The sequence below is a fragment of the Muscardinus avellanarius genome, assembly GCF_963383645.1.
Source record: "Muscardinus avellanarius genome assembly, chromosome: 16".
Classification (NCBI taxonomy): domain Eukaryota; kingdom Metazoa; phylum Chordata; class Mammalia; order Rodentia; family Gliridae; genus Muscardinus; species Muscardinus avellanarius.
In genome coordinates this window covers 60727658-60742442 of record NC_137802.1, presented here as the reverse complement: position 1 = coordinate 60742442, position 14785 = coordinate 60727658, and the positions used below count along the sequence as shown (strand labels likewise).

General features: G+C 48.7%; 1 protein-coding gene across 1 annotated transcript in view; it reads left to right on the top strand.

Annotated features, from left to right (window-relative positions):
• PRKCA (protein kinase C alpha) overlaps window positions 1-14785 on the top strand; it is a gene marked incomplete at both ends in the record, with an annotated part of 433234 nt that overhangs the window by 365970 nt on the left and 52479 nt on the right. The window contains one exon of the mRNA XM_080714110.1: window positions 2213-2364. Within this exon, the coding sequence (XP_080570236.1) occupies window positions 2213-2364 (152 nt within the window). The remainder of the gene's footprint in view (window positions 1-2212; window positions 2365-14785) is intronic.

Genomic DNA, 14785 nt, shown 5'->3' with positions numbered 1-14785 from the left:
TGGACCACTCAGCCTTGTCCTGGTCCCCTGAGCACAGCTGGGAACCCCACCCCTTGGCAGCACCTCTGGTCCTTCTGTCTTCTGATGCTGCCCCCTGGTGGTCGCTGTGGCTGGAATCCTTTATGACACACCTGCATCACTGGGGGGGGGGGGGGGGGGGCTCCCAGGTGTGCAGGACCCGGAGCTGAGACCCGGAAGCTCACAGTACTTCAGCCAGCGTCCAGTCCACCCCCGGTAGATCAGCCCAGAGCAGCACAGCTGCCGCTCTCCCTGGAGTAGGTGGCCCTCAGAGCTATAATTAGGTCCCTGGTTTTGAAAGAAAACTGGTGTGGTTTTAAAATGCTGTGTGAAGATAGGATGAAATCAACAATTACAGAAATCCTATGCTAACTTTTGTGTGTGTGTGTGTGTGTGTGATACTGGGGATGGGACCCAGGGGTATTCTACCTCTGAGCTACACCCCAGCCCTATTTTTTTTTTTTTTTTTTGGTGGTATTGGGGTTCCTGGAAGCCCTTCTATCTCCAGGCTACACTCCCAGACCTATTTTATATTTGGAAACAGAGTCTCTTAAGCCAGTGAGGCTGGCTCCGAACCAGCATGATCCTCCTGTCTCCGCCTCCCAAGCGCGGGGATTACAAGTGTGCACCACCACGCCCGGCTTATTCTTTATTTTGAAACCAGGTCTCACTGAGTTGCAAGGGGACCACTAAGTAGCTGAGGCTGTCCACAAAACCTTAATCCTCCGGTCTCAGCCTCCCGAATGCTGGGATTACAAGTGTGTCCCACCACGTCTGGCTAGAAATCCTGTGCTAAATTTAATGCCCATTGGTCCCACTTTAAAAAATGGTTACTCCTGTTAACTATCTACATTTTAGGGAAAAAATTTTAAATCAGCAAGTTAAGCAAATGAATCCAACATGTTGGGATTTTTTAATAAAATATCTTTCCTACTTTATTTATTTATTCATTTATTTTTGTGCTACTGGGGATAGAACTCAGGGGCATTCTACCTCTGAGCTACACCCCAGCCCTATGTTTTAGTCTTTTATTTTTGAAACAGGGTCTCACTGAGTTGCGGAGGGCCTCACTAAGTAGCTGAGGCTGTCCGCGAACCAGGATCCTCCGGTCTCAGCCTCCCGAATGCTGGGATTACAAGCGTGTGCGACCACACCTGGCTTATTTTTTTTAATAATTTATTGGAGCGTTGCAATTATACATCACAGTGAGATTACACATGTTCAAAACATACTTGCACCGGGCTCTTTGTCTATTTCTCTCCGCATCCCTTCCCACTGCCCCTCCTCCTCCCCGATGGCTGAGATTGGTGACAATACAGTCACCTATTGCTGATGCTCTAGAATTATTTGAACTATTTCCTTCCCCAGCCGTCCCTCTTCCCTCCTTGCCTCTCACCTCTAACGCCCTTCAGCTCCTCGGCCAGTCCATCTTTGCACCATCGAAGGTCCTTGGTGTTTCCTCTCTCTCTCTAGCTTCCACTAATGGAAGAGAACATCCCTCCCATGGCTTCCTGAGACTGACTAATCTCACCTGGCATAGCCTTCTCTTCTTGCATCCATTTTCCTGCCAATGACATAAATTTGTTCTTCTTCGTGTCCGAGTAAAATTCCATCCTGTGTGTACTTCACATTCTCTGTGCCCGTCCATCTGTTGACGGGCGCCTTGGTTGGTGCCATCATTAGGCTACTGCGGATTGCGCTGCTATGCACTTGACTATGTGAGCATCCCCATACATATGGAGGAAGGTTCTAGAACCTTCTCCCTGGGATCTGGGCTCTGTTGCCAGCCATGGCCTGGGTGGTCTTGTTTGCTTCTTTATTGACTTCGGGGGGGCTGGCGCTCCTGCACTCCTGGATCTCCCGTAGAAGTTCCCCAGTGGTGGCTTTTTCATGGAATTCTGCCCTCATGTGATGTCACTGCCTCTCATTCTTTTCCAGTTCTTTCTTGGCTTGTACCTCTGAGGTGGACACGGTGGCCCCCTCGGCTCCCTGGCCGCCCTCGCTGCCTGCCTTCCCCTCCCGCCCCCTTCTTGGATCTGTGACTTGCAGACTCTGGCCCCCTGGCTGGGGAAGTTGGGGAGATGCAGAGAGGTCTAGAACTGCTTAGATTTTTCTAGAACTGTTTGTCGTTTTCTAGAAATAAAGCACCCGGAGCTCCTAAAACCCGTTTCTGGCGTCAGTCCTCCCTTTGCAGTTCTGCTGGTGTTGTGCGGAGGCTTGGCCTCGTGCGAGCGCTTCCAGCCATCTCTGTCCGGGTCAGCTGGGAAGATGCAGGTGGTGGCCCGTTTGTACTGTCCTGTAGCATCCACTGAAACTTCACTGCTGTGGGCCACACTGGTGGACCTGGTGAATTTCTGCTGAAAGATGTAATTGCTGTCGGAAAAAAATACCACAAGAGGGCAGTAAAGACCTGCAAATAAAAGATTCCCTCTAAAATCCACACAGAAGATGCATCGTGCACAGACCTCTTTGTATCACACAGGACAATGAAGCCTTCCGGTTCATTAGGCTTCATTAGGCTTCCGGTTGCTCTTGGATATTAGAGACTTGTCACCTGACATTTAGCCAAGAAGTCGAGGGTTTCTCTAGGTCCGGGTGGCTCCTGCGGTCTGTGCTTGCCCAGGGCTCCAGCCCATTTCCTATGCCCTTTGTTTTCTTGGTAGCAAAGAGCTCCCTACTTCTAGGCAATATTATGGACAGTCTGGAAAGCCATGTGCCTTGCTTTGTTATTTATTTATTTGTTTGTTTGTTTGTTTATTGTGGTACTGGGGGTGGAGCCCAGGGGCTTTTCTACCTTCGGGCTACACTCCCAGAACTATTTTATACTTTATTTGGAAACAGGGTCTCACTAAGTTGCTGAGAGCCTCACTCAGAAGCTGATGCTGGCTTCGAATCTGTACAATCCTTCTGTCTCAGCCTCCCAAACTCTGGGATTACAAGCGTGTGCCACCACCTGTTTGTTTTGTTTCTGTTTTATTTTCTTGCAGCACTAGGGATCGAACCCAGGGGCATTCTATCTCTGAGCTACACCTCCATCCCTATTTTCTTCTTTTATTTTGAAACAGGGTCTCACTAAATTACAGAGGGCCTCCCTAAGTTGCTGAGGCTGGCTTGACCCTGCAATCCTCCTGTCTCAGCCTCCCAAGCACTGGGATTACAAGTGTGTGCCACCACACCCACCTGTCATTTAGTTTGATAGCACCTGTGAGTTCACTGACTCTAAATTCAGGGAGGTGTTAATCCCCAAAGGAACATTTCTAGCAGAAACATAAATAGGCTCCAAAAACTCAGCACGTGTCCAAAATACGCTAACAGTATATGTCGCAGCAACATCTGCTCACACTAGGCCTTCCTGTGAAGTAGGCATCCCATGAGGGTACCCTGCCAGCCCCTTAATGAGGCTGTATTTTTACAGGTGGTAAAACCCAGAACTGGTATATTTGGGGGGATCTTCAAGACAGAATCCTTTGGGGATCCTGGGATCGTCGTGTAAACCTGTACTCTTGGCAACTGGGGAGATCTGCGGCCGATGGCTTTCCCAGGACCTGTATAAGCAAGAGAAGTCGTAGCCATTCTAGATCAGCCAGCCTAACAGAGCTGTCCACAATCAAAGCACAAATCTTGGAAATGGAGAAAAAATAGATTGGCTATAAAGGAAATAACACACCAGGATACCAAAAGCGTATAATACTTGGTAGGAAAAGAACCAAGCACTTTGAGTTTTCCACTTCGGGCAAAGTGCTAATAGGTCCAGGGTCCCACATTTCTCCCCAGAGTCTGGCTCAGTTGCCATGACGACAGAGGCCTGCTGGCTTCCAGCAAATTCATCTTAACAGTGGCAATAGCCTAAGTGGATGTGCACAGAGAAATATTTCCCATTAAGAAAACAACTTAATGTGTTTCCCTTAAATTTCTGCTCTGCTAAAAAAAAGTCCTTACCACTTTGGCTGCAAAACAAACTTCATTTTCCTGTACCACGCATTGTGGGAGAGACTGGCTGATAGCTTAATTCAGGTGCATTTGAGGTTCTTCATTGTTGCTGCTCTGATAGGTTACCAAGGAGATATAGACAAGCGGAGATCAATGATTTGAGAACCTGCATGAAACAGGGCAAAGGTGAGTTAAGTGTATAGCCCGTGGTCCACTCCCGGATACAGCCTGCTTTCATAAAAGTTGTACTGGAACTCGGCCACGCATTGGTTCATGTATCTTTTGTGCAAAACAGTATAATTGTATAGTTACAACTGTATTTGGCCTGCAAAGCCAAAAATATTTATAGAAAAACTTTGCTGACCCTAGATATAGGAAGAGCCCTGAATTCAATACCTAGACTTCTGGATTCAGAGAGCTGAGAGGAAAATTGGTTTAGACACATCACTTGTTCTGGTTTATCTCCAAGGCCAAGGGTAACACTTAAGCCCTGGGGAGTGATCCTCTGCAGGTTGACTGGCCCAGGGTCCTGGTTCAGGACTATATAAAGTAGCATCCTTCTCCCCAGCATTGACATGACCCGAGGAAACTCCAGTCTGCAGGTGTTTGCAGCCATGTGGGGGGACTCCCCGGCCCCATACCTCCAGCTTTGCCGCTGCACACTGGATTGTACAACTGAAAGAATACAGTCAGAAGGAAGTGGGGTGACCTGGGGGCTCCCTTACACTTAAGGATTTCTCTTTAGCTTATCATACAGATTAGCTTTCCTTCCATCAGGATCCTTTGGGGTTACTATAATAAGATCCCACAAGCTGGATGGCTTACAGAGAACATATGTTTATTTCTCACACTGGAGGCTAGGAATCCAAGGTCAAGGCACAGATAGATTCGTTGTCTGGTGAAGGCGTCTTGTTGCTTTGTCCTCCCATGGTAGAAGGGACAAGGGGTCTCTCTCTCTGACTGTGTTTATCAGGGCACTGATTCTACTCATGAATTGGAGCCCTCATGGCTCAATCAGCTCCCCCAGCCCCACTTCCCAACGCCATTGTCTTGGGGGCTAAGATTTCAGCATGTGATTTTAGGGTGATTGCAAACTGTTCTCCATATTGAGGAAGTAAAGATGTGCTTTTATGTTAACATCTGAATATAAACACAAAGTCGAACCAGAAAAGGAAGTAATGTTAGAAATCCCAACTATTGAATTAGACACATGGCCTAAAACAACCGAAAATCCTGCCGACTGGAATTTGTCCGTCCCAACGGGGTTTCCTCCTCTTGTTGGGTCTCCATAGTTGGCCTAAAGTGTCTGTCCTTGTGCAGTTGGGCAGTGGGTATCCTCAGTGTAACATTGAAAGTTGAGCTAGGGAGTTCACGAAGGAGGCAAGCACCCGCTGAGGTATCAGAAAAACCTGCTTTAATCAGAATTCGGCACATTTGGGGTTTGGGGGTTCGGGGCAGAGTCAGCCGGTTGTAGGGGAAGGGACCGACGAGCCACCCTTCTGGAGAGTTGCACGTAGTCCCAATCTGCCTGCTGAGTCACACACACAGGCGGGCGGATGTGCCCATGTTCTTAAGCGGGGGTTTCTGGGGTGGGGCTAAGTGTGGGAATGCTGATTGTCTCACGACATCAGGAGCCAGATATCGCTCCGCGATGCCTGGGATCTGTCTCAGGGAGCCTGGATTCTCGCGATATCTCTGCTTCTAGCTTCCAGGGTTCGGCCTCCTGTCCACCACTGAGGGATCACGTGGGGGGAGGGGGGACCCGACCTATCGCTCATTTTTTTTAGTATCCTTATTGGCTTGGCAGTTCCATGTTTAGGACTCTGTCCTGGAAAGTTCAAGGATGCATATAGAGATTTGAGTTAAAATTGGTACTGAAAACTGTGAAAGCTGGAAATAACCTAGATGTCCAGCAACAGGGGAGTGGCTACGAGAGCCACATAGTGGGATATAAGGCAGTCCTGAAGACCATGTGGTAGAAGAGTGCTTGTAATATTAAAAGAAGCACACTGTCTGAACAGGCAAAGCAGGTAGAACTGTATGTCAACTAAGAAAATATGGAAAAGAAAGGTTTGGGAGAATAGCCACTAAAATATTAACAATAATTATCTCTGAAAACATATTATATTTTCTTTCTTAGTTGTTTTTTTTACTTACCAATGCCTGTTAAACTTTCTAAAATAAACATATATGACTTTACAACAAGAAGCCACATCGTAGAAATTGCTTAATGGCAGTTTAAGAAATGTTCTATGAAAAGTGACTGCCTACCCCAGGTACTCACTCATCCTGAGCGTGCTGGGGACCCCAGGCACATCTTAGAGCCTGGAGCTAGAGATCCCAGCAAACAGAACAGCTAAGCGCCCTGTGCTGCTTCTGGGGGATGGCAAACGAGTAGAGAAAAATAGAATCGGCAGCCAGAAGAGCAGAAGGGGATTCAAGCCACAGGGAGGGGTGACAGGGACACATCTGTCAACAGAGCGAGTTGGGGAGCCTCGGGGTTCAAGTCACACAGGGACAGAGATGGGGGGAAGGGAGCTGTGCCTATCTGGGTCAGTGAAGGCAGAAAGCTCGTAGGCCCTCGGGCGGCAGCGGGCTTGGTGAGTCCTGGAAGATGAAAAATCACTGCGCCAGAGAACAGCGAGCATCTGACTTATCCAGTTGTGCCCCCCAGGGTGGGGGTGAGTGCCCATTAAAAAGTGTCACTTTAACCGATTGCCTGGCTACCGAGTGGAAGAGATGTCATGACTCGCAGCTTGTTAGAGAAACACAGGCCATCCTCCGCTAATGGCCTTTGGAAACCCCTTCCTGGTTCCTTCACAGTTTTTCTTCTGAAACACTTGATTGCTCTTACCCAACCTGCTGGGAAGGACCAATCCATCATCTGCAAGGAGGATGCTGTGCTGAGGCCTTGTTTATATGTGGCACGGCTCTTGCTGTTAACCAGGTTTATGGAGTGGCTCTGGACCACCATTACTCTTGTTTTGCTGCAGTTGTTCAGATAAATCCTGAACTCAGTATGTTTTCATCATCTCCCCCCCCCACACACACACACACACAAAATGTAGGGGAAAGCCACAACAATTCATTTGCACCTACAGGTGGTCATTTTTGGCCTGTCCACCCTTGGAATCTTAGAAATAGAAAGAACCTTCCATTATTTCCCCAGTGCCTCTGTCTACACACTTTGAGAGATATATTCATTAAAGGCATGTTTTCAGTAACACTGGAAGGAGCTGCCTTATTGAAGACTTGTTCAGAAAATAGTTGGGAATGAACATATGTCAAGTGTAGTACAGCCAGGCACGGTGGTGCACGCCTGTTATCCCAGTGTGGGGGAAGCTGAGACAAGAGGATCGCAGGTTCAAGGCCAACCTCAGCAATATAGCAAAACCTTTTCAAAAGTAAAAAATTATAAAAGGGTGTTGGGGGATGTAGCTCAGAGAGTGTCCCTGTGTTCCAAATAAATAAAAGTAAAGTCCAATGTAGTTAGATATTAACCGATGTCTCAGAGGGTCTCCCAAAGGTACCGTGCGACTTTTTGGTCTGTTTGTTTTTCTACATATCAATGCTAATATATATTCATTATGCACAATTCAGTGTTGCAAAGCATCTATGGTATTAAGTTCAGCAACTTAACACTGCTGTGTTATAGGAATAAGTTAGATCATCACAGCTCTGCAGCAACCAGTTGTTTAACTCAATAGATAATGAGCCGGGTATGGTGGTGCATGCTGGTAACCTCAGTACTTGGAAAGCTGAGACAGGAGAATGGCAGATTCGAGGACAGCCTCCGCGATTAGTGAGACTCTCATCAACCTAGCAAGACCTTGTTTCAAAATAAAATAAAAATAAGGCTAGGGGTGTGTAGGAAGGAAGGAAAAAAGGAAAGAAGGAAGGAAGGGGAAGGGAGTATCTCCTGATTTAATTTTGTTTTTGTTTTGTTTTGTTGTTGTTTTTTTGGTGGTACTGGGGATGGAACCCAGAGGCTTTCTACCTCCGGGCTATACTCCCAGACAGACCTATTTTATACTTTATTTATAAACAGGGTCTCACTAAGTTGCTGAGAGCCTCACTAAGTGGCTGAGGCTGGCTTTGAACCTGCGCGATCCTCCTGTCTCAGCCTCCCAAGTGCGGGGATTACAAGCGTGTGCCACCACGCCCGGCTCTCCAGATTTAATTTAAAAATTCCCCGACAGCTGAGCCTGGGGAACCCACTCCACACGCACACGACCCCACCTACTGGTGTGATTCCATCCTGTGACCACGGCACAGCCCGAGCTGCAGGCCTCTGGGTTTGCAGTGTGCAGACTCGCTTTGTGTGATATGCTTGCCAGAACGCCACCGTAGAGTCCTCTGACCCATGACACTTTCAAAGGCTACAAATCGGTGGGACTGTATAAGACTATCTGGATAATCCAAATCGGGATGCGTTCTTGGATCCTTGTTAATCTTCTCACCAGCAGAGGGCCCGCTGGGCCTCACCGCCCAGTCTCCCGGCAGCACCTTGAAGCCAGGGTTGGCCACGTACCACAGTACCTCCTTTTGAGGAACCTAGGATTCCTGGATTCTGAGTTGTGTAGTCACAGCCAATAAAACGCGCTGTGCTTTAGGGTAATTTTTTAAAGAGCACACGAAAGCTACAGCATTTAAAGTCACTTCATTCTGTTTTACAACATTATACATCTGTCATTGCCATTTTTGCTTCCTTTTTTAAATAATCCTGGTGCCATTCTCACAAGCCAAGGTCTTTTTCCCCGGCCTTGGCTCAGCACTCCAGGGAGCTACAGTAGGCACACCGGGTACCAGGGGGAAATGGCTGGAGCCGAGACCACCTCCTCGCCTGCCACCCACCCCCAGAGGGTGTGGGAGCCCGTGGGACATGCCTCAGACTGCAGACGTGAGCAGTCACAGAGCCTATCCACAATTCATGTATCTCCGTGGTTCATGGGTGTCTTGGTCTGTTTCTGCTATAACAGAATACCTGAGACCAAGTAATCTATAAAGAAAAGAGGTTTGTTTGGCTCACCATTTGGGGAGGTCCAAGGGCATGTTGCTGGCACCTGCTTGGCTTCTGGTGAGGGTCTCATATGGCCTCAAGCGATGGTGGAAAACTAGAGCGAGGGGCTCATGCATGAAGATGAAAGAGGGATGGAAGTAAATAGCTTGGTGAGAGAGTACATGGGTAGCATCAATAGGCCCTGGGTGGGGGGGGGAGAATATGAAGAAGAAGGAGGAGGAGGAGACAAAATAAATGAACTACCACAATAGCTAACCTGTTCTTAAGATAAGAACATTAATCTATTCATGAGTAACGTGTCCCATAACTCAGTACCCCACCACTTCTCAATACCATTACATCAGTAACTAAATTTCAGCCTTGGGTTTGGTGGAGACAAACCATATTCAAACCATTACTCATATTCTGGTGCATGAGTAGTCCCGGCAGTGCCTGGACCCGGCAGCACCAGACCCAGGCAGCCTGCGATTGGCCATTGTATACTGAAGGCCTTCGAGTGTGTGCCAAGAGTTTAAAGTAAGGTGTGGAGGGCTCCCTCCTGGGTCAGGGCAGGAAAGATGGGGGGGGTGACGATGGGGCTTTGGCAAAGGTGCTTCATTTCACCTGCAGCTCCTCCCAGGGATAGAGTGCCACGGCCGCTGTATTACAGATGAGGGGCCCGAGGCTCAGCAAGGCAGTGTCATTTGCTCAGAGTCACTCAGCAGATACGGGTAAGGCCAAGATTTGGCTGGAGCTCTTGGTGATCCAAGTCCGGGGCTCTCTCCAGAGTTGCCCACTGGTTTTAACTGAAAACCGAAGATTGTCGCAGGTGGAAGGACCCAGAGACTGCTGAGTCTGAGAAGGATGCTTGAATCTGAAGAGACATCCATCCCACTATCTTGGGCCAACTCTGCTCAGCCCTGATGTGCACAGGAACCACCCACGTCTTGTTAGGAATGTGGGTTGAGATTCAGTAGGTCTGGGGAAGGGCCCAGGGGCCATATTTCTGATGAGCCTCCAGACAATGCTGCTGCTGCTGCTGCTGCTGCTGCTGCTGCTGCTGCTGCTGCTGCTGCTGCTGCTGCTGCTGCTGCTGCTGCTTGGACCACTCTTTGTTAGCAGTGATGTGGACCAGGTACCCGTGGGCTGCAAGTTCTTCGGAGAGACTGTTTCTTGTTTATCTTGGTGTCCCTGGCACCTGGAACCATGACCAGAGCATGTTAGACACATAGGCACTTGTGGAATAACTAATAGATCTTCTAAAGTCTCACCCATGTGTTCAACAAACGTATTCTGTTCAGGGACAATAGGGTTTTGTTTTGTTTTTTTAAGAAAACAGGTGAGGCCGGGCGTGGTGGCGCACGCTTGTAATCCCCGCGCTTGGGAGGCGGAGACAGGAGGATCGCGCAGGTTCGAAGCCAGCTGCACCTGGCTTAAGACACCCTGTTTCAAGAATATAAAATAGGTCTGGGAGTGTAGCCCAGAGGTGGAAGGGCTTCCAGGAACCCCAGTACCACCAAAAAAAAAAAAAAAAAAAAGAGAGAGAGAGAGAAAAAAAAAAAGAAAACAGGTGAAAAAAATTTATCAATTTATCAAAAAATTGATAAAATGTACTTGGCATTAAGTGCTCACTGGGGACCGGGCACTGTACCAAACACCCTCACATTTATTCCTCCCAAGATCCCAGGGAGAACACCACTAGAACCATCCCATCTTGCAGATAAAAGGCCGTCTTGTAGATAAAAGGCTTGGAGTGGATACGGAACCCATCGCAGGCCACGCACCCCGCATGGTAAAGCCAGGATGCAAACCCTAAGCTCTCGGCTGCTGCCTTCCGCTCTGCTGTTCTCTAAAGAGCTTAACATCCTCACTGCTGAGCAAGAATCCCACCGATTGTAGGGGTGGAGGAGCCAGAAGCCATGAGTCTCTGTCCCATGGACTGCTGCTCAGAGCCTGACCTTCCATCACTTTTTTTACATAACGTCTTGGTCAACATTTTCCCTGCTTTGATCCAAAGCCACCGACCACACAATTTAGAGGAAGAGACTCACTTACCCACAGTGTTCTTGGAGTTTAGTCTATGTCAGGCCATATCTTCAGAGCTCAAGGTGTGTCAGAGAGCAGGAGAGAGGGGGAGAGAGCGAGGCCCTGTTCTCACATCATGGAGGCCAGCAGAGAACAAGCATGGACATCAGAGACCATACATAACCCAAGGCCACGCCCCAGGGACCCACTTTCTCCAGCCACACCCTACCCGCCTAGGCTACCACCCAAACCCATTCTGATGGATGTACTTACTCTATAAAATAACAACCCTGGTGACCTGTCTCATCTCTGAGGTCTTCAGGGGACATTCTGTATCTGATCATAACCCATAACTTGATGAGATTTGGCACAGATCAGCACAGAGCTTTACTAATGGGCTCATATGTACTTAGATCAACAGCCCCAGTTGGGGCTCTCCTCTGAATATCTGTCTTCGGGACACATTCCGCTATTAAGCCTCTGTGGTCTCAATTCCCATTTGCTCTCCCCCAGCAGGGCATCTGCCTGTGCTGGGCCACATTTCTGTTGCTATAGTAAAGGATGTCAGCACGCTTCTTCTTATGCTTCCTCGGTCCTCGAGTTTTGTGAAAAATCTCTGCAGAGGCCATTGGCTGTGGCTTTATCCCTAGACATATATTGATTTTATTTGCACTCCTGGTGAGGTCTGAATTACACCATGACAACTCGAGTTATGTCAACAATATGCAGGCTCAGGAGGGCAGGTCTCTCTGTCCTGCTGGGAGCCCAGTTGCCAAACAACCCATTCAATAGCTCAGAGAATGGAATGGGCGGCTCAGGGGCTCATAGTTGTCCTTCAGCCAGAAATCCCAGCCGGGCCAGGGCAAGCAGAACTTCTCATCAGAGGAATGTCCCTTTGGAGAAACTTCCAAGGGTGCAATTTGGGCTGGCTGGCCCAGCTAATTAAGCCAGCATGGCCTCTGGAGCGGGTACTGTGAGGCTGACCTCTCTAAAGGCAGGAACACCCTCACAGCTCACCTCTGTAGCTGGCCCAGCAGAAGCAGTCATTTCTGGAGGGAAAGAGTTCAGATCATAGGTGCTTACAGAGCCCAGGTCTGATTATCTGCACCACCGTACCTGGTAACTGCTTTTCGTTTAAAGTTTGTCATCTAGCTGGCTGACGCTCTCTACAAGTGGGCCTCTGCAAATTCCATCAGTCCTAGCGCTTGATGGACATGTGTGAGTGAGCGAATGAATGAATGAGAGGTGCCATGAGTTCTCATTATGCACCTGGTATGGTCCATGGCCTACAGACACAAGCTGAGTAAGATGTGCTCCTTCCTTCCAGGGTCACTCAATCTAGTAAACAAGACAGATCATAAGTCCAGGAACAGGGTGGCTGTGTTCATCTAGGTTCCCCAACGGCACCATTTGAGGACAGGTTCATTCAGGGAGAGATCCCCAGAGACACTGGTGGGGAGTAGGGATGTGGCCCAGGGAAGTGGAAAAGCCAGCCAAGGTGTGTTATTAAGCTAAGCTTACCTCTGTGGGAAGCTGGAGCTCAGCCCTATGGGTAGCTGGGAAACAGCGTGGAACCTACTTACTCCCATGGCTAATTAAAAGGGTCACAATTTGAGGGCCCTCAGGCTCACTGCAGAGCAGCTGAGAGAACCCCAGACAGCCTCGGGTGTCCAAGGGCTGCAGCACAAAAACTCCAGGCATGTGGGTGTGGTGCAGACAGCGTTGGAAATTCCTAGAAAGACTGAAGTTGGCGCTTCTGATGGGTTTTAGGGGTTGTTTGAATCAACATTCCTACTGCTATAATTCCAAACAACTGACCACCACAATGTAGAGGAGGAAATTTTATTTGATCATAGTTCTGGAGATTTCAGGGTTTCAGTCCATGTTGAGGTGGATTATACTGGGCGTGCTGGTGTGAAGGAGAGAAAGGGAGAGAGCAAGTACTCTGTTCTTACATCATGAAGGGTAGAAGCAAAAGGATTAAAACACATACACATACACAGTCCCCAAAGAGGGGAAGGCAGGCAGGCAAGGAGTGATGAGAGCATAGACCAAGGAGGGCTCTACTTGGCCAGACTAAGGAGGCACTGCCCATGGACTGTGGAAAGGAGATCAAGATGGTCCTCAGCATCTGATCCCCATCCTTGACCCACCTGGGAGGCCTTTATGGTGGTCTGCAGTCTTCCTCGTGCCAGTGACAGCCTCTGGGTAATCCCCTTCAAGACCAGTATTTGCTAGACCCAGGTTTGGATCGCACTTGCCCCCAGAACCACAGTTCCTACTATAGAAGAGCTCTTGAAGACTCCAGTCAGGCGTTCCATGTCCTTCAGCCCTGAGGCCTGCAGGTGGCAGTGTGGAGCATCTCATGTGTACTGCAAGGGGACCATGGGGAGGCCTCCCTGGGTGGCAAGGCTGTTTGAAGGAGGCTGGGTTGCTGTTATCTCAGGATGGGGAGAAAGCCATGAGAAGCCAGCCCTATGGCATGAATGAGGTTAGCATGGCCAGCCTCACTTGCTCTGGGCCCCATGCTCTGGCCTCTCGCCCTCCCAGTGGATTGTCTGCTCTGCTAACCCCCCAAAAACTCAACTGGCTTCTAGCTGAAGGGACAGGCTGGGGACTGGACTGGCAGTAACCCCCTTCCCCCTTCCCCTCCTGGGAGCAAGATTCCCTTAGGGATGTTCCTGCAAACTTCATGGCTTGATTTTTCAGACCAGAGTCCAAGATCATATTACAGTTAGGCTCAAAAGTACTCAAATGCAAAAATGATTTTGTCTTTGCTGCCCCTGATTCTGGGCATTATCTTGTCCCTAGAACTGGACTAAGGTCATAGCACAAAACTTATATCATGGCTCCCAAATGAAGGCATTAGATGCATCCTGGGGGGGAAAAAAAAGCCCCCAAGTCTCTTGCAGAGGCCTATTGTCTGCATCAGCCCATACTGCTTTGGACTTCTGAGAACAGTTAGTAACAGAAACTGTAGAGAAGGGCCTTCTCTGCAGTCCCCTAATCTACCTAAAGACCAGTCCACAAAGAGGGACGCAGTTACCTTCCAGTCTTACTGACATTCCATTCAGCAAGGAAGAGGAAACTCACATCACACGAGAAGAGACCGAAAGCCAGACACCGCCCCAGAACCCAGGGAGCTTGGTCCAGGCCACGTCTGTTCCAGGCTCAAACTGTCTGTGCCCCCACTTCCCTCTCCCCTATGAAGAGAGTATTTAAGCCTCAACCCTCTGGGCCCTCTTTTGAGTTTTATATTCTATTTCACTCCTGTGCACCTGTGTGCTTCCAGTGACTACTTTCTGTGCTTTTTCTGCTATTAATCTGCTGCCAATTTTCCTCAGCAGACTCAGTTACATAATCATCAGAGGGAAAGTTTGAACTTTCCGACAAGCATAACCATGATCAGTACTTTTAGCCTTGAAGTGAAAACGCCAGGGCCATTCCTCCCCCACGTTTCCACAGCTCTGCTTAAAATGGGTGCGCTCAGTTCATCAGAATGGGTATTCAAGCCCTGAGATTTGATCCTATCCAAATGAGTTGTTTTTATCAGAGAAAAGCACTGCCCAGGAGTACAACATCTGATGAGAACATTTAGGTTTTATTTCTTCATTCACTCAGAGGAAGCGTTGAGTGTGAATTGTGAGCCACGCACTGTGTTGGGGTAGAAATCCAGACACACATGATGGGGGCCCATTCTGCTAAGGCAATGGCTTCCCAGCACAGGCCCGTGTAAGCTGGCCTTCTCTATAATTGTTGGGCGGATGAGGGCTGCTGGTACTCAAAGAGAGAGCACAGATGATTCCTTGTAAG